General features: G+C 39.7%; 1 protein-coding gene across 3 annotated transcripts in view; it reads right to left on the bottom strand.

Moving 5' to 3' along the window:
• LOC122785874 (trinucleotide repeat-containing gene 6A protein-like) overlaps nucleotides 1–14,293 on the bottom strand; it is a 33,892-nt gene extending 19,599 nt beyond the window's left edge. For 2 of the 3 annotated variants that reach the window (XM_044051869.1, XM_044051870.1), the window contains exons 1-4: nucleotides 14,224–14,293; nucleotides 8,224–8,322; nucleotides 1,910–2,236; nucleotides 1,291–1,338 (exon numbers count right to left, since the gene is read on the bottom strand). In XM_044051869.1, the coding sequence (XP_043907804.1) occupies nucleotides 1,291–1,336 (46 nt within the window). In that variant the 5' untranslated portion in view covers nucleotides 1,337–1,338; nucleotides 1,910–2,236; nucleotides 8,224–8,322; nucleotides 14,224–14,293. Of the gene's footprint in view, nucleotides 1–1,290; nucleotides 1,339–1,909; nucleotides 2,237–8,223; nucleotides 8,323–14,223 lie in introns of those variants that run through there. The other variant, XM_044051871.1, reaches the window with a different exon arrangement.
• Nucleotides 14,294–21,918: the final 7,625 nt, after the last annotated feature.

The following is a 21,918-nucleotide window of genomic DNA, read 5'->3' as shown; positions in this document are numbered from 1 at the left end:
TGATCAGTGCCAGGTCTGAGTCTGGACACAGCTGCCACCACTTTGTCACCACAGCAGGACCCAAAAGCATGCCAAACCTATAAACTAGAATTCCGGGAGGCAAACGATGACCAACAGCAGGGGAGGAGAGAAGGAAGGCATAGAGGAGATGGCAATTAAGTGTGAAACCAGGGAGGCAGGAAGGAAGGGGGTGCAAGGTGCCAAGAGATATGAGGCAACTAAAAAAGACCCAGATTTTATAATTTGTTTTACCTGGTGGGTACTTCTTCTGCTAAACTTCCAAAACATAATACCATGAATATTGGCTTTGAATCAAATCTCCAAAAATATATTAAAGAGAACCATTGGGATCTAATGTTGCTATTAATGCCATTACAAATGCACTCAAATTATTCAGAAAAGTAAATGGTTGCCTGTTTACTTCTATAGTTACTTTCTGGATAGTTAGCAATGGAGCTCCTATTAATCTTCAATGATAAACCAATATTGACGCATTACTGTACTGGAGAAAAGGTCCAATAAATGCTTGAATGTGAGGGTGGCAACGTCATTAGTCAGTCAGACCTTCAGTATAAAAAAAGCTGTTGTGATGTTGAAGGTTTGATTTAATCTAATTAGACTTATCTTTCAGCATTTTGGTTAGACAATTTGCCGTCACAAGGTCAAATAAGAATATTTTTTTTAAAAAAGACAGAATTTCTACCTTGAGAATAAACAACCATTTAGCTGATCAGAGCAACTATTATGCAGGAGCAACTCAATGAGCAGATTTGTCAGTGGTTTGGGTCATAAGAAGAGGTGCAGAGGTTTTTACTGTATCCTGCCTTTCGCTTTCGGTCAGCTGGGATTGGCTCCAGCTCCACGACCCTCATGTGAGGATAAAGTGGTAGAAAAAGGCGGGATAACACCCAAAGATTCAGCTCCAATGCATTTTACTTCAGCTCAGTGGAGTTATTATTCAAATCATGTTTAGACACATGATCAAATGGGTTCCCCACCAATTAATGACTCTCTCACTTTCCAAACATCTTTCATATAAAATGTTGCTAAAAGGTGCATGCTGCTTATTGTGTTTGCTTGCAAAGTCTCCTTCTGTGCCTTTTCACACCCACATTTTCACTCACTCATTAAGCCTCTCTTTCTCAGATTATCATCGGTAAACGCCAGGTCATCCTGTGTCTATCTAGTCTGATGATCACAAAACAGACAGCCAAAGTAAGACATCCACAAAGAATGGAAGGGAGAAGAAAATGGGGAGAAAAAAGCTAAAAGCTTATTTGTTGTCATCACCTGTTTGATTAGGGGAGTGGCTGACGGAATCCCGAATGGGAGCCATGCCTGGAAAGAAAGAGGGAAGACTGTCAAACAGGCTAAGAGAGTGAGAGATAGAGAAGGAAAACAAACTGAGAGGAGAAATGTTAGAAGAGCTGGGGTGGATAGGTCATTCACTGGGAATCAAGCAGATAGACAAGAACACAAGTGTGTAACTTAGAGGAATTCACAGTAAGAAGGTCTTTTAAGAAGAGGAGACAGACATTCTAAACTTGCCACTAGTTATTGTTGGTTTTATGGATTATAGTTATAGTTATCAAGTCTTGAGCAAATCAGCCATTACTTGTTTGGTGTGCATGTAATTTATTTTCTGGTCAACAGTGACCCCTGTGATATTAAGAGCAAACCAGCACACATGTACTTCAAAAATCTCAGGATTAGCTTTTTCATTCCCACGATTGACGACAGAGCAAAGTCATTAAGAGCCATGAGTCAGAACACGCTCACATTTTAACATTTACTGTCAATAATAAACTGTCAAGCTGTTCCTTTGTTTATTTAAGGATTTGAACATTAGCAGACAGTGACATAGATCAAGACAGTATGATGTGTTCTCATCTTTCTTTAAATAATTTACCTGCGAGTGTGGCTTGTGGCTGTGGCTCCTGGTTGGGCAGGAGAGCGTCCTGGGGTTGGGTGGAGAACAGGTGACCTCTGGATCCCAGGGTGACGAAGGAGGTCAAAGGTAAAAGTTTACAGGACACTGCCTCAAGGATCTGAGTTGAAGAGGCGGGGCTTGTCAGAGCAGGCGGCAGGCTGATCAGGCCCCCTTGGCATTGCTGAAGATAGTATGTGTGTTTATGTAATAAAGTTTCTGTGCAAGTAGGTGGGTATATGTTTAGGGAGGGGGAAGGGGGGTATGGTTTAGATTTAGGACTCTGCCTTCACTTGGTACACTCTGGCACTGTGAGGAATGACAAAAAGGGACAGAAGCAAATCAAATTAATGAGTTAAGCATACGCAGAAAATCATTAACAACTAAACAAGCAACCATCTGTTTTTAAAATGCATAATTACAACATCCACCATCATTCCAGATGAATCGAATGAATCAGCATAAACATAGTCTTGAACTATTCTCTCGAAGCACATTTCAAAAATGATTTTGTTACTCATAGCACAAATAGAAAAACTGCATGAGTATGTGATTAGAACCTGTCATGCAGTCGTCATTGATGACAGTGGAAGGGTTGGCTTTGTCTTATGACTGAAGGCAAAAGTAGCCAAAATAAAATGGAGCAATGTGACCACAAAAGACTTGTAGTTTGAATGGTGTACTCCAGAACAAACATTTTTTTATCACGATAATTAGAGACTGTTGAGCTGGTTTGATGTATTCACAGCTCCTTCCAGCATCTCACCATACTATTCTTATCACTATTCTTATGGCTTCCCCCCCCCCGACAACTGCTGCATTTCAGACTTGGTATTAACATCTGCCCTCAGCCAGATTGCCTTAATTCACACTTTCCATAAAATTGCATCCTGGATGCATCTTCTGTGGCCACATATGATCAGATGCAGGCTTTACCACCCTTTATTTCAACACACACTGATGACATGACTGTTCGCAAGAAAAAAACTGACTAACATATTTTTAATTGAGTCTGCCTGTAGAGCTGTATCGACTGTCAGACTGTTTGTCTGTGTATGCATCTGTGGGTGTGTGCGCAACTGTCAGAGAAAAAGGGGTGTTAAAAAAACAGATGAGGAGCTTGAGTGAATCAAAGCTCTCCTCGCACTGGAAAGGTTTTAACCATTAGAAAAAATAAATCATATGGTGATTAGAGCTGAAACAATTAATCGATTACTAAATTAATTGTCAACTATTTTGATTATCGATTAATCGGTTTGAAGCTTTTTTCGTGATTAAAACAACATTTCAGATTGTTTAAGCTTCTTAAATGTGTCTATTTTCTTCATTTCTTTGCTCTGGTTAACAAAGAAATCATCAAAAGTTAATCATTTTGGTTTGTGGACAAAACAAGACATTTGAGAACATCATCATTTCCAGATTTGACAAACACCAATCAACATTTTTTAAGGTTTTCTGATATTCTGAACACCAAACAATTCATCAGTTAATCGAGAAAATAATCAACAGATTAATCGATTATGGAAATAATCATTAGTTGCAGCTCTAATGGTGATCACAGTCAATGTGGCAGTATCTGCAAATAAATTAACATACAAGCCATCTCCAAATGTGGTCTATGTGATCAGACCAGAGCATGCATTCAGGATGCTTTAGGACCATTCAGACCTGTGCTTAACAAAATCTGGATTGGATCACTGAGAATGGATGTTAATACCAGGTCTGAATGTAGGTCAATGTTTTTGATTCAGTGCCACTGTCTTCTGAACATGGCATATTTTCTTGCCCTCTCTTCTACTGGAGAAAACAAATATTTCCCATCTGTCTTCACCTTTGCTTATTATATACTTGAGTCTGAGACAAGTATGTGAGTCAGTTAGATGAGTCAGAGAAGCAGTATGTAGAAAAATAAGGAGGGTGGACCCCCACCACCAGTTCTCTTTTTGACGGGAAATGAACGTGTATGATTTGGACTAGTTACAGTTGTTTAACAGTCTTAACGCTGTTGGCGCTACCCCAGAATGACATGGCAAGCAAAACCTGCTACCCTTGAACAGAGCAGAGAAAACGAAAGTTCGAAGAGACAGCGGGTAAGGACAGGAAAAGTGAAACAGCACATCGGAATGAACAGCAGAGCAGAGAGGGACAGACATCCTTCAGGGAAAGTGGACCAGTGTACATATATATATACAGTATATATATCTTATAGCAAGAAGAAAGGTGTGCCTGTCTTGTGGTTTTTTCTCTGTGAAGGTTAGCAAGTGCGTTAACTCTCTCTGCCTGCTGCAGCAGTACACAGATCTATTTATAAACCCCCAGTTCAAATAGCAACCACTCTGTTCACCAGCCAAAACGATAAGAGACCCAATGAAGAAGTGCACAATGAACAAGTGTGCAGGAGCAATGAAGCAAGGGTGTGTTAAAGGTTTGGAACCATCAGGGAAATTGTTTGTGATTTTAACATTCAGTGCTGAGTTGCATGTTCATTTCAGTGAGAATAACCTAAATCAAAACAAAACAAAATGTAATCCAAACATTGCAGCTCATATTATGGGGAAAGCTTCATTTAAACACACAGCTATAAAAATCTACGTATTAACAAGACACACTTTACAGAGGCCAAACTCCAACTTCATTAATTTACAGCTCACTAGCTAAATCTGGGCATACGGCCAGCACCTTAACATAAAGCCTGTCAGCTGCTTAGCTAACCTCTGGAACCAATCAAGACAGAATGGAAAATGATGTCATCATTACAAAAACTCCAGAGAAAGTATTCTAGAGAAGGGGCATTTCATGAAAAAGCAATTCAGTTTTGACGGTAAACTGAGATGCTCCCCCTCCCCCTCCCCCCGACAGCCACTGTGCAAGCCCATTCCAGTGTGTGGTTTACTTCTTCTGATCTTGAGTCAAACATCCTACATGGAAGAACCTCTGTCAACCCTAATTCACATGCTTTATCCTAAACATGAATAGCCATTCATCCAAATTAGGCAGTGCAAATCAAAATAAGGTAAAATGATATTTAGTACCACTATCCACATCAAATATCAAGGCACAGGTTCATGCTGAACAGTTAGAGACAAAGAGATTGTACTCCAAGTTGAAGGGAATTCATTTCTAAAAATGAAACTCCCAGGTTGTATTTATTGCCTGCGGCTGAAACACGTAACATCTGTTTTTAACAGAGTTAATCAGTAATTTTATCAATCAGTAGCCAATGTTTTAAAGCACAATACGGTTCGAGGAAGAGCTTGTTGATGCCAAAATGGCACAGGCAATAAATACCATTTGAATGGAAGCTCTAAGGTATGAGGATCATTTTCCTTCTTCTTGTGCTTACGTAATAAGAATTATTAAAGAAAATAATCAGCAGATTAACCAACAATGGTTGTTGTGTAGCCTGTATCTGCATGTATTTTATTATTTTTGTAAAAAGTAATTTATAACCGTATCCAGTAAAATGGCAAATTCACTTCACAAGCTACTTATGAATCATTACATATTATTTCCTTGAGTTACGTTACATTATTGACATGAAACGAAAACATGTTCTTTGCGACTACTCAGTGTAGTGTACAGTTTGTTCTTCACTCTCACTGCTTCCATTTGAGGCTTTCATGAGGGCCCCCAGAGTTGGCAGCCGCTCAACTGCTATCATCTTACAGACAGAGAGGGCTGGGGGATATGTGTGTGGGGAAATAAGCAAAAGAATAGGAATAAACAGTCAATACCAAGGTAAGGAGGAGGAGAAAAGACAGAAGAGAAATGTGGAAAAGGAGGGTTTGAAGAGGCAGAGGCAACAGAGCCTGTCATTAAGGATGATGTGAGAGGAATGCAGCTGCAGAGTCAAACATGTATAAAAAGCAAAGAGGTCAACTTCCTGAAGTCAGCAGCACACAAAACCAGGACAAGGTGTACTCCTTTAACAGACAATCAGTCGCAACAAAACAAAGACTCATGAGGAAAAGTTTACGGTAGTCAGCTTTCTACCTTCCTATCTACACAAATAGCCTGGTGATCAGAGGTGGCTCTTGAGCATTTGAACACAAATAGCTGTTTTGAGAGCAGATATTAAAGAAAAAGAGTAAAATAGGCTCAAGAGTCTGTATTTGATCAGGACATTGCCTTAACTACCTAGGGTCCTTTAAAAGTCCCACTTTGCTTATTCTCATATGTTTACAAATATAAACAACATTATTCACTGCAGTATAAATTGGTCTTGTTTAACAAGATGGCGAAAACACCACACTACAAAGGTTAGTAAACAAAGGAATGCATTGTATAAACGGTGTTCATTGATTCACCTGACTGTCTAAAACACTGATGTGACCTGAACAATGTTTTTATTACAGCTACAGGCACTTTTTACATGCCCTGTTGCTATGCAACTACAAAAATCTACTTGAAGAATCATGTTTTTACATGAATGTCATCCAACACAACATACCTTAATGCTGAAAATGAAAAAGGCTGCACAAGAGTAGGGATTAAAATATATATATAGGGTATATCTTTAAAATGCATTTTATATTGTATACACTATACTGTATGTTATGTAAATCATTATAGAATTGCCAGTGATCTTAATCTCAGTTTAGTTTAATCTCTGTCTGAAAAACCCAGCATAAATGTATTGTCTACAGCTGAAGTAACCAGTAAGGGTAGTTAGGGAAGACCATGTTGTCGTGGCAACATTCCTAAACACTCCCAACTCCTCTGGGCTTGTCCGACCAAGATGACATCAGCGCAAGGAGAACATGCCAGCGTTTCTTTCTCAAATATGTAAAACAACTAGCAAATGAACAGACAAGCCGTGGGGAACTCTGGAAGAGTGATCGGAATCTCTGCTATTAAACTTGAGACTGTGAAGTGCTAGGAGAAGGTGTAGTTCACAGATTACACATAAAGAAGTGTGTGCAGGAGCTGATATGGGCAAGCATCATGTGGTCCATCGCTGCCAGTGACTTTGGGAGGGGTTTCAAGGGCCACTGACCAAAAGCGATGTGCACACAAGCACAAACTTCAGATGATTTATAGGCTGATTTGTCCAATATTCACTCATCATTTGGCTCCACAGTCACCTGTCCACCTACACACAGACTTTTTTTTACAAGTGGTGCATATTAACTTTCCATTGCTATTTTCCTTATATTCCATAATTAGTCTACTAAACAACTTTTCTGTGTATTTCTACAAGTGAGAGTGATAACAATTAAAATATCGTATCACATTCCTATTAGATTCATGAACAAAGATGCCTAGACTATGATGCTGAAAGCCATCTACAAATTAGCCTACGGACTTCTGCTGTAGTAAGACATGTATTGATTTTAGTATCAACACTGGGCCTTTTATAACAAGACAAACTTTCTTAAGTACAACAATTATGATCTTGTATAACCACTCATCATCACTGGGGGATGAACTTCCATGACAAAAATGGCTGTGACAGTGTACAGTCTGGTACAACCGAGACTTAATCTCTAGACAACATGTGTGTTTGTAGAGACACATCACCAAAACAATAGTCAGAGGAACAGACAGGAGCTTTACACGGAGGTGTGATGGTGGAGGACTAAAAACAAAAAGCGAGACAGAGCGAGAGCAATTGAAACTAAGAAGATACACTCAAGGTCAGAGGTAGATGCTATCAGACTTCCTGCCTACGCAAACCAGGACAGTCGTTTTAGCTGTAACAGTAGTAGGTTCAATGGAAACTGCAACAACTGTTCAAATGGAAAACATTACTATGTCTCAAGTACACCTCCTTTCATTAGAGCACAGCACACTGCACTTCTGTGACACATTAACAGGGACAGACCATACAGAGAGGAAAAAATATTGGAAACATGACTGTTTTTAAAACCTTGGTGGCTTAATCATTTAAGTAAACAAGAAGTCAAAGATTAGTCAATGTGTGTATGGATTTTTGATCTGAGCATTTTGTGATTTATTTATTAAATTTTTTCATTCATTATGTCAAAAGTGCCTAGTATTTTATATTGAGCTAGTTCTCATCATGCGTCACCAAATTGAGGTTTGTACTCTTAACAGCAGCACTGGGGGATACAAACCTATTTTAAGCCTGTGGTGGTCATTTTTTTAATTAACCTTTAGAAAAATAGTTCTGTTGATGTGCAACATTAATCATGTCATTGCAATGCATCTCATGCAGTTGCCTAAACAGACCTATTAAAAACTGTCAGCAGCTGAATTCCTTTCTTCTGTATCTAGAACACAATCACTCCATAGCTTCTGACAGATGCCACCTACACCACAACACCTTCTCTCACCTTTTGTCCAGTCCTGTATTTTCTTATCCACCTTCCTCTTCACACACTCCGTCTCTCTCTCTCTTCCATCCACTGTTCTTCCCTCTATGGGTTTGATCCCTGTGGAGGAGAACAGGAGGAGACACAATGAAACCACAATGCAACATATTTGTTATTGTAGTTTATGCAGCACGAAAGGGCTTTTTAAAGAGACAAGCCAATCTTATAATTTAAAACCAAACTGAACTTTAGGGAGGAAAAGTTGAAAGTGGATACACTGATGACAGAGTTGGTTGCCACCCAAACACATCAACATGGCAGGCAAAGTGCTCCATCAATATCCAGTGAGTTCTTTCATGTTCTGCCAACATGCACACAAATCCATGCAACCACCACTAAACAGAAGAAACATTTCTCAAGCAAACACTTGCAAAGAGTGTAAGATAAGCAACAGGTTTAAGAGATGAGTACAGAATAAAATCTTTCAAATTTAAAGCACTGCAATTTGATTTTATTAACAAAACAAACCACTTGGAGATGTCAGCTTTGGCTCTGGGTATTTTCAATGATAGATCAAATGTAACTGATGTAACCATTAACTACTGTAAATCCAAGTAACCAGTGGATGGAGATGTTTTTAGTGTCCAAAAATAGAGGTAGCACTTCAACAAACCAGGCCACAGATACAGAAACCAGACACTTACACGTTTGCAAAATATAATTTGCCATTCACAGCTAATTAGATTATAGATAACTCTTATTTTTTTCTACCAAAAAAAAGGACATTTTTTGTAGTGTCATATTAGTTTATGATCAGACTTTAGTTTCTCCATCAGCAAGTGTTAAGTTTAGCTGCAGTTGTGCCATTTAGCCCACAGGAGAAAGTCTAATCCAATAATGGGATTACAGTGCAGCACTTACCTTAGCTATAAACAGACAGCCACACAGAGAGGTTGCAACAACTTAAACAGGTACCATTTGCAGCATTTAACGTTCAACATTTAGGTTTCAGTGCAACAATTGCAGAAGCTAAAAATGATTGATATATCACTGAAATTAAGTTAAAATGACAACTGCGTCTTCAAGTCACTCATGTTACATATTTTCAGATATTTACACAAAGACCCTTTAAATATGGTTGTAGTTCGCATGAAACTACATTTTTTTCCCAGCATATTCAGACACCACCCTTCTGTTTCTGTTCCCATACCCCCCCCACCCCCACCATCTCCTTCCTCCACTTCTTTCCAACCATCAAGTGCTTTAGCAGATGGCTTTGGGTTCAACGACAACAGAGCATGGTGGGGGCCTCCTGGAGTGCACATATACACATCACCAACAGCATCTGTTTATGAATGGACCAACAATTACCCATCCCCCGACAGCTACAGCTGACAGAGGGAGGAGGACACTTCCAGTCACCAAAAGCAAGACCAGGAATAAAAAAAGACCAAGGCCCTCCGAACAGAGGGTGAGACACAGAAGAAACGGAGAGAAGGATAACAATGTGTCTACAAACATTTTTGTGACTATAATAAAATAAATGTACATCAGCTCTAAGATTTGTCTGGTTCCTGTTAATACTTCCCATTCCTGCCTAAAATTATTTTCTTTTTATAAATATCAAAAAAGATAGGCAGTCTTTTTTGACAATTTTGGGGCTGTCTATGAAATGCTTGTTCCCAGACCTAAAGATAAAGCTACATACTGCTTATTTAGTCTGACAGTACAAAACCATAAAGGACATTTTGTCTTTTGCAAAGAAAAAATAAAACCGAATAAATTGGCAAAAACTTTTTAAAAATCTTTCCAGAGTTATAAAATGCAGTGAATATGAAATATAGAAATAATGACTCTACTGTAATAAGCTCAGTAAAAGTCAAAAACACATGATTCAAACTGACAATTTGTGGCACCATTACCAGTAAATTCGGCACGTACAAAACTCCAGTTACTCCATGTTCACTGATGTTGATTTCTTGAAAGTTGTGGTTAGAAATTAAGTTGAACGGATCGATTTCTGTCCATGTTGCCATGAAGGGTTTCAAATAAACAGCATGCCATTTTGTCCTGAATGTCTAACCTTTTCATTTAACTGCACCAGCACAGAATCAAATGCACCCCACTTTTTCAGTGTGCCACCTTCAGCAGCACAATTTTAAGTTGCGTTTTTGTCATTTCTCATAAACATTCACACTTATGTAAATGATTGTGATTGTAGAATAAGGTGTAGGTAAATGTGTGTCTTCATTAAAAGGCACAAACAAATTGTGTGTAGACACAAACACAAATATCGACATTGCAAGGGAAAAACAGACTGTTTTGTACTGGTTGTATGATGAATATAGGGCGACATATAAGCACATAATAAACAATACCATGAACTTCACTCTTTACTATTGTTTGATATAGGCTGCACGCACTGTGTGTGGAGAGAAGGGGCAGACCAATCCGCTGATAGTGTGTAAGACAGAGAGAAGGGAGATTAATAAAGAAAATAATACAGTTGCGTTTTAAAATAGTGTTGGGGAAAAAAGAGACAGAATTATTTGTGACATTCAGTGCTGATTCTGTCACAACACACAATCAATGTGAGAATATATATGGGAAACTCTGAAAATGTTAGGTGTACAGCCAATGAAAATTTTTTGTTGCACAGTAACTTTACATTTCTTGTGATAGTCATGTCATAGACAGATTTAGCAACCCATCATAATTTATTCAAAATTATACTTGGATTTATGAGGTGATGAAGGTCAATGGTCTCCAGAGCCTTCAGATTATTGCATCCTTAAACTTTGTATTCTTCCGTCCCAGTAGTGAGTCATACAGTGAAGCCAATAGGGAGGGGATATTGATTGTATTTGTATGCTTTGTGAAGGTTTTCAAACAAACACAAGCGACGTAAAACCAAACATCCACCAAACACACACTGATAGATCTCAAGGATCTATTAACACACTCAAAGGGTTTCTCTGTCCCTAAAGAACAAAAGCCTGGGGTTAGTCGCATGGCTAATTTACATGTACAACACCATATCATTTACATAAATTTGCATTTGCGTGTTCTCACACTGAAGGCTCCTCAGGAAAGCCATCACTCAATTAAGAAATGACAGCGGGTGTCGTCTCATCACAAACAGCCCTAAAAGGAAAAGCTCTGTGAGGCTGACTTCGCAAGATGTGACATTTCTAGACTGGCAGCATTAAACGTGTTGTTTAACCAGAGCAGTCAAAATCAAGCCGGTTCATTTCAGGTCATGGTAGCTCATAAGAAGCAATAGGATTTTTTTGCATTCAACTGAGGCTGAGGCAGGTGAGACAAGTTGTGAATCTATTTCTGACAGAAAGACTTCTTACCAATTTTACTAAATGCAAATTCAAATCAATATTAACTGTGTTTTTATTTTACAAAACAAGAAATTAGTTAAATCATGATCCTTACTTATTACTTTAAATTGTAAGTAAATTGCAATTTAATTATATCTGGCAGAGAGGAGAACAAGTGATGAACGCAATAACTAAAAATACAATGTAGTGAAAGGCACACAAAATATTTTGTGTGTTTATTTTAAAGATTTTACATTTTACTCAAAACTCAATCTCAGCTATACTAATCCAAGGTAATTTGATTATACAAGTGGCTTGCATCCCAGGTAGACCTACATAAGTCAAAGCCATTACATGCTTCATTCATGCTCCTTGATTTTTCTAGTCTCATGACCATCTGCAGGTGTGGCTTTACAGCTTAGGAGGACAATGATCAACTACCTGATCCCCAATCAATGTTGAAGGACAAGGAACTGCAAGATGTCTATATACCCATGTTATGCAAGTTTACACTGCAGCCACTTCTAACACCGTCAACCGCTTGAGGAATCTCTTGATATTTTTAGACATGACAACATGACAAAGACAACAACAATTTCAGGAATTGAAAATGAAACTAAACAGCATACTGTTCTCAGTCAAAGGAAATAACATTGGTTACAACTGACATTATTTTGACTGTGTTCTGGGTGAGAACAAATTCGAGCCGAAAAGCCAAAGAAGGAATGTTCAACACCTCAGTTTTTACCATGAACTATGCAACTAGTGCCACAACTGCTCCAATGTTTCACGTTTATTATGAAACAGTGGTTTGCCTTTTATAAACTGCCTGCTGTTAACTGGGACTGCACAGCTACCTCATAAGAAAAAACACTTTCCAAAACTATGAATAAGAAAATGAAGTGACCTCAAACAATACTGTACTGCAAGTGTGTTATTTATGGAACAAAAACAGAAATTCCATCCTTTCCATACTCGTTAACACAAAATAGCAGCTACTTGAAAATGAACACCACTGAATTAATCTGACACTGAGGGAAATGCTTTTCCAATTTCAAATGAAACATGATTCACATGTGGCAAATAAGGAAGTGGTTGTAAGAGTCAACAGCAAAGGAGAAAGCAATTTTCATTATTTTACTTAGTAAAAATGCTGCTTCCTCTTACATTACTTCAGCTTCAATTATTCACACACACCTGGAAAATGCTACAATGCAAGAAAAATAAAGAACATCTGTCTTTAGCAACAAACCTGCATAAAAACAGAAACAGGCTATTTTTTGAAGACGTTGCTTCATAAACAACATTTTCAAATCATGAACCACAACAAAAGTATTTTAAAAGAAATGCAGTTGACATGTTTGACACATCTAGTTTATATAACAAACTCCAGCCAACACTGAAAACAGTCACTTCTGGAGATGAGACATGTCAAAAAGCAGGGAGTGGAAACATATCTGGAAACTGGATGTGACAATATTTATAAACAGATTCAGGATCTAAAAATGGAAAACACATTAAACATGACTCTGGGCACAAGGCAATAGACTAGTTGTGGTCCATGCCGCTATTGTGTGTGTGCATGAAGACCAACTGTATGGACACAATGAGCTGCACAAACACCTCTCCACACACAAAACATCAGGACCATGGCTTCTCATTTAGCGATTTTAAAAACAGCAAAGCTTACTCAGCACAATGCGACCTAGAGCAACCCAGACCCTCCAGTTCAATTCAAATGGAACTGCATGTGCTTGCATAAGCAGCAGCTGCCTGCTCTGTGTCCCCCTGACCCACACACTCCGCATTAGCAACCGGTCATGCTATCATCTAAAAGCAGTAACAAGCAGTATAAGTGCAGCTCAGCTCCAAACGGTGTGGTTTGGAATGGTTCCCTGATCTGGCATACATGACCACTATGTCAGCTACATAAATAGCGTGACATCATACCAGTGCGACAGTGTAGCCTACTGCACAGTCCACGGTGCTGAGGTTATTTTTTGGGAGAAAAAAAAACCACAAACAGCCTTGAATCCTCTTTCCATTAATGCAAGGTATATTTAAAATGGGCATGTTCTGCATTTTCCACATTCAATTTCCAATTTTGAATAGAAGGATCAGTTCTATGCTGACTAACCACCTGCAGTGTGCCATGGTACAGTTCGGTTTAGTACAGTACGGTATGGTTTGGAGCGGTAAAGCCTTCAATCGGGCTTGCGTATCAACTAGGAACAGTACCTTTACTTGGTAGGCAGGACGTGCACTGTGCCCAATGGCCGTGTCAGCGAGATATGTAGCGTGAGGTTGTAGCAGTGCACCGACACTGTTTTTTCTGCTCAGGTTGTGGCTGTTTGACTCAACAAGATGTCAAACTTTGTGTGAGATTAGCCTGCCGGTGTTGGAAGAAATACAGGCCGCAGGGGAGTGACACATTCATGTCGCCCAGTCAACTGACTGTCATTGATTCAGCTCCACCCATACCATTACTCTGGTACCCCAGAGGAAGGGTACCAAAAAAATGGAAATGCAAAAAATGTGTACCGCACCATAACAAACATTTCCAGTTGAAACACAGCTGACCACTGTGCTAGATACCCCAACAGAATTTTGATACTCCTCACAACTTTTGACACAAGCTGGTCCAAAAGATTTCATAGAGCATAAGAGTACGTGTTAACATTATCACACTCACCAGTTAAGATGCTTCAGTTTCTTTGGTGGCAACAGCTTCCAATTCCAAATCTATGAATAAGAAACAAGATAAGATTAATCTTTCAGACAGCAAAGACCACACTTATCAAAACACACCTCGCCTATAAATAAATATTACCCTGCATGTGGGTGTGATACAGTTTTAGTGGTATATTGTGATTCAACAACCCATCAGAAAAACAGCATGTGAGTGTTTAACAGGTGCAACACAGTCCACAAGTCTTAAGAAAATGTGGCAATATCTTCATGTTACATGAGTTATATGCATGCACCTCACCCAAGTAATTTACAAAATGACAATCATACACAGACAACTCCGTGGCTAATTGCTGTTTTGAAACTATTTCAACTAGGTGATGTGGAAATGCAGGTTAAACTACATGACAAGAGAAATACACGAACAGGGCCTGAAGAAATCGGGTGCTACAAGTTGAATTAAGAAAGTGTGTGTGTTTGACAGATAAAGACAGAGAGAGAGTGTGTCTCGGTCAGAGTTACAGATCTGCTCTTGATCGGCCATTATCTCAGCTGTAGCCCGACTTACAGCTTCACCAACATGGCTTCTCTCGACTTCCCTCGATTTTTCCAGCACAACCAACAGTTATAAGGCATTTCATTACAGTCAGTGCAATTACAATAATATGTGGTTTAGTCGCGCTTACAGTGGCATTTGTCGGCAATCAAAAGTCACACCAATACGTGGGTAAAATCAACAAAGCGGAGGTCTGGTGTTGAGCTATCCGGCTGCTCCGTCACTCTGCCGACAGAGGGTGTTAAACGCCCTGACCGACACACAACTCTGCAGGACAGGTTATCACTTCAACCACTAAATTTACATCTTTGTCGCATTTCACCGCAAACCTTCAGAGTAATTAATGACACAAGAATCACCGCCACCCCATGCAATTTGCCCCGACGCCGGGCAATCTCCACGAACCGCCAGTGAGCAACCTGCGTCGTACGATTAGCATAGCCAGTACTGCTAGCGTTACGAAGCGGCTAGTTAGCTTACCCAGTCTTGCTTAAAATGTAGTACGACATGAACATAAACACAGTGGTACGTGGAAACAACGAACAACCATTAACTGGTTAAACAATGTATGCGTTCGTGTTCAATTAAATGTCGAATATATCAACATAAACCTAAAGCACAGCTAAGTAACCAAGGATAACCTATAGTCAGAGTAGTTAGCGTTAGCACAAGGTTACGCTGCCAACAAATTCAACCGTGTAACTGTCACACACACGTACACACACGTATATATATAGCTCGTCCGTTATCTGCACGCTAACCCACATACACATATTTGTCAGCCGATACCTTGATGATTTACGATTGCAAACTGCGATGCGACATAGTCGCCTTGCCAAGTTATGCTAGCTAGACTAGCATAGCTTAGTCGCAGCTAACTAAACAACAGCGGCTGCTCAACTTATCTGCACCAGCCCCCCGGTCTCCCTGCCCTGGACTCCCAGTGTACATTTCGCTTGAGCTCTGCTTTCCCCTCCTCTCTCCGCATTCACTTCAGCTCTAGCTCTGTGTGTGTGTGCGTGTGTGAAAGAGAGAGAGTACTGTGTATGTTTCAGGAGGGGGGCAGGAAACACGTTCACCACTTCCTCTCACTGAGAAAACCCCAGTCTAATGTTACTGTATGGCTTCGAGAGAAATAGCAAGTAAACCTTTGTGAAAATAAGCATGTCCACTATACATAAATATTGATTATTTTAGCGAGAAACAAAACCCAGTAACATGTTGTCAATTATTTGTACTTCAACTCTTCTATATAGAATAAGATTGGCCAATAGACCTGCACTAATGGCACAGAGTTTATACGTCTATGTGCACTTTCTTGTACTAGGACCAAAAACCAAACATTTATTATTTATGTAACATTTGACTATATGACGTTGACATATATACTCTCCAGTTATCTCAACTTACTCTATTCATTATAAGCCCTTATTAAAGGTCTTATTATTTATTTTTTTCAACAGTTACTGTAGTATACTAGGTAATTTGGTCATGTTTTTGTTTATCTGTTTGTTTTATAATGGCCAGTCTCCACACCCTCCTCTCCCTTGGGCATAATTGGATTGCAATAAAATATCATCAAAACGTTTATGAAGAGATGTAAAGAAAGAACCAAGCTATTATAAACTATTGTAAGCTGAAATGCATATGATGGGAGCAACACATTCAGGAGAATTAATAAAGAATTCATTGGGAGTAGGAGAGACAGGCCTTCTGCAGGAGATTCCGGAGTCAAAACACCCATATCAACTCAGCTGAAGTGTCCTTGAGCAGAGCACTGTCTTTCTATACATTATGTGCCTCTGGGGGAAATAACAGAAATTATAAATAAATACATATATATATAATATAAATTAAAATGATTGCCACTTATATTTAATTCTCCCCATTACTACACAACTCAAATGAAAAAGTTGTGTTGTTTTTTTGTTTTTTTTTAGCCAGTATAGCCTACAAGAGGAAATGCATGCTCTGCATGTTGCTGGTACTTGATTTGAATGTATGTTGTATGGGGAAAGTGAAAATCTCAGTATCTCTCTTCTGTTTTCACAGGCCCATCTCAGCCACCAATGCATTACTTTGACTGTTACATAAGACAACAAAAATTGAAAAGATTAAAAAAAGAAAAGAAAAAAGAGAGAGAGAGATAGACAGGGGGAAAAGGGGAGAGGCTATGCCGAGACAGTAGAGAAACAAACACAGTGTGGAATCTGCCAACGTTTTACCAACAGACAAGAGACAAAGGCTGTTGCTGCTTACAGTAGAGACAGACAAAATGTGTGTGCAAAGCAGTGACCATTGACCCGCCATTGGCAAAAACAACCTGCAACCTTCTGCACAAATTACCTCCCTTATCTGTGTGTATTTGACTGTCAGAGAGAGAGAGGGAGATGAGTAGAGTTCATTTAAAGGCAAGTAATGATTTTATTTGACCAGGTATCAAAGACAGCAAGATTAGATTGTACACTATACTCTATTAACAAGTGGGCAAGCTCTCAGCCAAGGGGGAAGAGCTGCCAAACACTGCCCATGGTTTCCCAATAGGTTGCTACCGCCATTGTTGTTCACTGCACCTGGGACTTCACATTTAATTGGTCTCCAAATGGGAAAATATCCTATTGTCTGTCCCTGTAGTTGTCACCCTGCCTGCCTCCATGCACTTGTTTGAAGTTCCTATTTCACAGCTGTTAGGTCATAATTACAAAGCCAGTCAGAGTGAGGATGTCAGGGGGACAAAGAGGTTGGTGGTTCTTCAGCGAAATAAAAACAACATCAAACCTTGAAAGGACTATTATTCAGCTGCAAAATCAAGCCAACAGGAAACATGTCTGATGAGAACAAATGGGATCTTGGGTTATATGCAAGAAAAAAACAAAACAAATCTGTCACAAGTCAGGGCCTTTTTTTTTTGGCTGTTGAACATCTGCCAAACATATGACAGTAAATGTGATCAAATATTATGGAATATCAATATTATTTATGCTTTCACCACTTGCCAACTCTTTAGAGTAGACTTCCTTTGAGTTACTGCAGTGTAATGTGTTGCACTTCAAACAAACACCCTGTATCAACATCATCCGCCAGTTGTACTGTAGTTCAATATGTTGTAGTTACTGCTCGAGACCCATGGGACACTACAGGATGTTCTGACACGGTAGCAGATGGTTTAGGGCAATTTGACACAAGTATGCAAACAAACCACACGACCCACAGACCTGTCAGGTCTTTTTAATACAGTCATAACAGACATTAGCTGGCGCAGCACAAGACAAAGCACAAACTGTGACACTGACGCACTGAGCTGTATTGTTTTTGACAGGGACGCTTTTCTCTGCACCGCAAGTGCTGCTGTCGTTTCCGTCTTTCAAAAGAACCTTCTTTACTCGGTGCACGTTATACCCAGTTGTGCCAGAGCTTGATAGTTTAAGGTCACAGTGCAATATCAATCATAAAACTCGTCATGACGTCCAGAGACAGACGGCGTTAAAAAACAAGCAAGAAACTGGATGCGTTTAGGTTTAAAGATTTAAATTGTGGTTAGGCATTTGCTGGTTATGGTTATGGTTATTATAATACTTTGTCTAGGCTGTCCAAATGAATGGAAGTGTCCTAACGAGAACAGCTGTGCACACCTGTGTGTGTGTCAAGTCAAAGAGTGTAGTAATAGTTTGTGACAAGGCAGTCACCTTGACAGGGAGAGCAGTGTATACAGAGGAGGCCAAGGTTTAATTACACACAGACACACAAACGCGGGAAGCAGACCCCGGTTACTTGGAAGCGCACACACACACCAGTGTCCACACTGACTGATAAAGTTATGCAATTCCATGTGAACACACCCCCACAACTGCCTCAAACGTGTTCATTCATGCACAGACACACTTGCTTGAATGTTTGAGCTTCTCTTTGTTTTTTTGAAGGAATGTAATGTTTTTGTGTGTCCACTATCGTTGCCTCTTTTGCAGCTATAACATTTTGAGTATTTAGTGCGCATGCACACAGTGATCAGTCGCAGCTGCAGGAGTTTGGGAGTGTGGAACAAAAAAAATGGGAGAGCCATTGTAGTGGAGAGAAAAGGGAGCATAGATAATTGGGCTGAAATGTGAATGTACAAGAGGAAAAGGGAAAGTGAGCATGCAGGAGTATAGAGAACAGAGGGAACAAAGTAAGTGAGGACAGAGACAGACAGAGAGAGAGAGAGAGAGAGAGAGTGTGAGAGATTATGTGCAGGAGCGAGAGTGCGAGAGACAGACTGACAGACAGAAGAAGGTCAGAAAGGAGATTTGCATGTCAAGTAGTAATAGGCTTGTCCTGAGTACAGACATGCACACTACTAAGCTGCCGTTTTTGTAATGCTGCAGTATGTGTGTATGCAGTGAATTACTTCTACGACTGCCAGCCTACACTATCGTAGCCTCTGAACCTCTCATATTTACGTTTGTTCGTTTCTTCAGTCTCACTCTTGAGTTCTCAAACCTGGAAAACAACAAACACATGTCTGGCATCTGAGCGTGTCTGTGACTTTGATGTTGCTCAGACTCTTTTTTTTTTTTGTTCTCACCATGTCTTTGAGTCTGATCCAAATCATTCATCACTCGTTCAGACTGCCCCGTCCAGTCCAGTCTAGTCTACACGTACCACCACAACCCCTTCATTTTTCACATTGTCCCTCTCAAACCTCATTATCTTCTCCCTGCCTTCACCCTCACTTTACATCTGCACAAACACGCACTGACTCATGTGCTGACCACGTTTGTATTCGTATTCAAGCCTCTTTTCATCTCTCCGTGGAGATGTAAAAATGAACAGAGTAGACAACTGAGAGGGAATTAATCTGCAGTCATTTTCACAATGAAGGGTTTATTTTCATAACTTTAAGTAACAAAAGACAAACGTTTCCTGCTTACATACATACATAATAGATAACATATGACAATTGAGTGGTGGGAAGTATTGGGAGGCAATTTTCTATATTTTATAAACTAAATCAACCATCAAGGTAATTACTGGCAGACTGATCATTTGTGCTACAAACTTGAAGAAACAAAACCGTTTCCACTCTCAAGCAATAGTACATTTCAATATTGGACAAAACATTTTGATTTTAAAGTATTTGAAGACAGAATCAAGACTGTGCATTCACCCATCAGACATTGTCTATGTCCATGATTCACACCTTTGCTGCATGTCATTTCCCCCATCACTCTCTCTCTCTCTCCCATCTCTTGTTTTTTCCTTTTGTACTTAATAGTAACTTTCTTAATTCTATGGAGCACTAAGTTACCCACCTTGTTCTTCCCAAATGTCTCTGTCTGAAAGCATTAAAAATCAAACCTTCAACCAAAACATTATCTCTTCTCCAACGTGGACATGCACAAAAAGCTGAATAGAAACCTAATCCATCAGCTGTTTTCACATATGACCTGTATTCACCCTTGCAGATCTTGTTTTGCAAACACACAACACACACGCACACAAATACAGGTAATTCAGCAATACATGAGGGACTAATGTATTGCAGAATTGAAGCAAATAGTTTTATTAACGCAAAGCTTTTCGATTTATGGCACCACTATCCATCACCTGGCCTTGAATATGCAACTGGTTTTGATAAGTTTCCTGGACGACAACAGGACATATTTCAACCCCCCCCCCAACATTTAAATTCAGTTTCATTTATATTCATATCACTCATCCAATGCCGGCCTTGCTCTTCCATTACTGCAGGAACTCATGCAGATCGGTGGCCACAGGGAACAGTGATTGGCCGATTCTCTCTCTCTCTCTCTCTCTTTCTCTCTCTCTATATATATATACATATACATATGTAGGGAGAGAGAGGACTGGCAAAAGAAGAGAATTTCTTTTTGGCTCGTTTGCAGACATTCAAAGGCTAATCACATTAGCACAAACTGTTATAGAGCCAGTCCTTTCCTCTAGTGGTTCATTTGTGCTGAATATACAGTATATCCGATTCACTGTCAGTGGATTCACATCAGTGCTGCGTATGAATACCAGCGGGCCAACAATCTGCCACGTGTTTCTATTTATATATTGATTGCAGGTAGAGTTCCTTCACATAAGAATGATGGACAGAGAGAGAGGGAGAGAGAGAGAGAGAGAGAGAGGAAAAACCTGGATTGCAATGTAAATACAGAGGAAATACCGAGGAATAAGTGGTTCAGATTTAACTAAATAAAGTGATGCTTCATTGTAGATCACATCAAAGGTGTCTGAGAATATGCAGGGGTTGTTCATACAGGGAATGATGCACAAAGTGCAAAAGTAAAAAGTTAAAAAATGTCTGTGTGATACAAGCTTACTGTGAATTCAAGGCTTCTCAAGCATGGGCTCACACAGACATTATGTGGATATTAGGGGGCTGGAAAAGAAAATTGCCAGACCTCCTACCTCTGCAAATATTCTGGGCAATTTCCACCTGAATTTCAGTGCATGTCTGAAAGCATCTTAGGACAGACAACACAGATGCAGGGTTTGTGGAATTTTATCACAAACTAAATATATATGCTAGTGATTGCAATGTTGCTGTACATGTTCTTTTCTTAAGATTTGACATTTTTACCCTTTATTGGAAGGGATAGAGTAGCGTGAAGGGGGAAAATAAAGGAAGAGACACAAAGCAAAGGATCAAAACGAAGCTGGGTTTGCTACACTAGGCCCTTTGCTGTACTCAATCTATTTAAGCCTCTAATTTATCCTTTCGGGTCCAGTCATGCAGCCTGTGACTGCATGTCCACAGAGGTCTGCTCGGGACTGTGTTATGTAAATTCTGTCACGTGAGCGCACCTTCAGGTTGAGTCTGCAGAGACGATCATACTGACTGCGGATGCTCCCTGCAACACTTCCAAGTTCACCTGGCGGGCATGCTCTTCTTTTGGTCAAAAGAGATAACGAAGAAGAGGTAACCGTGGAGACTTGCTTGAGGTTATATCCCATCTGACGAGGTCCACCCGTAGCCTATGTACAACTCTGCCACTCAAACAATACTAGGACATACGAAGGGGGACAAACTCCTGGTGAGAAATCACTCTTACTAAAGTGGAATGTGAGGTCGAGTATGCATGCGAGGAACACGAGACTGCTGCAGACCGTGGTTCTTGTGTGAACAGAACCGTGGGCATG

Source organism: Solea senegalensis, linkage group LG19 (assembly GCF_019176455.1).
Source record: "Solea senegalensis isolate Sse05_10M linkage group LG19, IFAPA_SoseM_1, whole genome shotgun sequence".
In the NCBI taxonomy this organism is placed as follows: Eukaryota; Metazoa; Chordata; class Actinopteri; order Pleuronectiformes; family Soleidae; genus Solea; species Solea senegalensis.
This window is presented reverse-complemented; position numbering and strand designations above follow the sequence as displayed.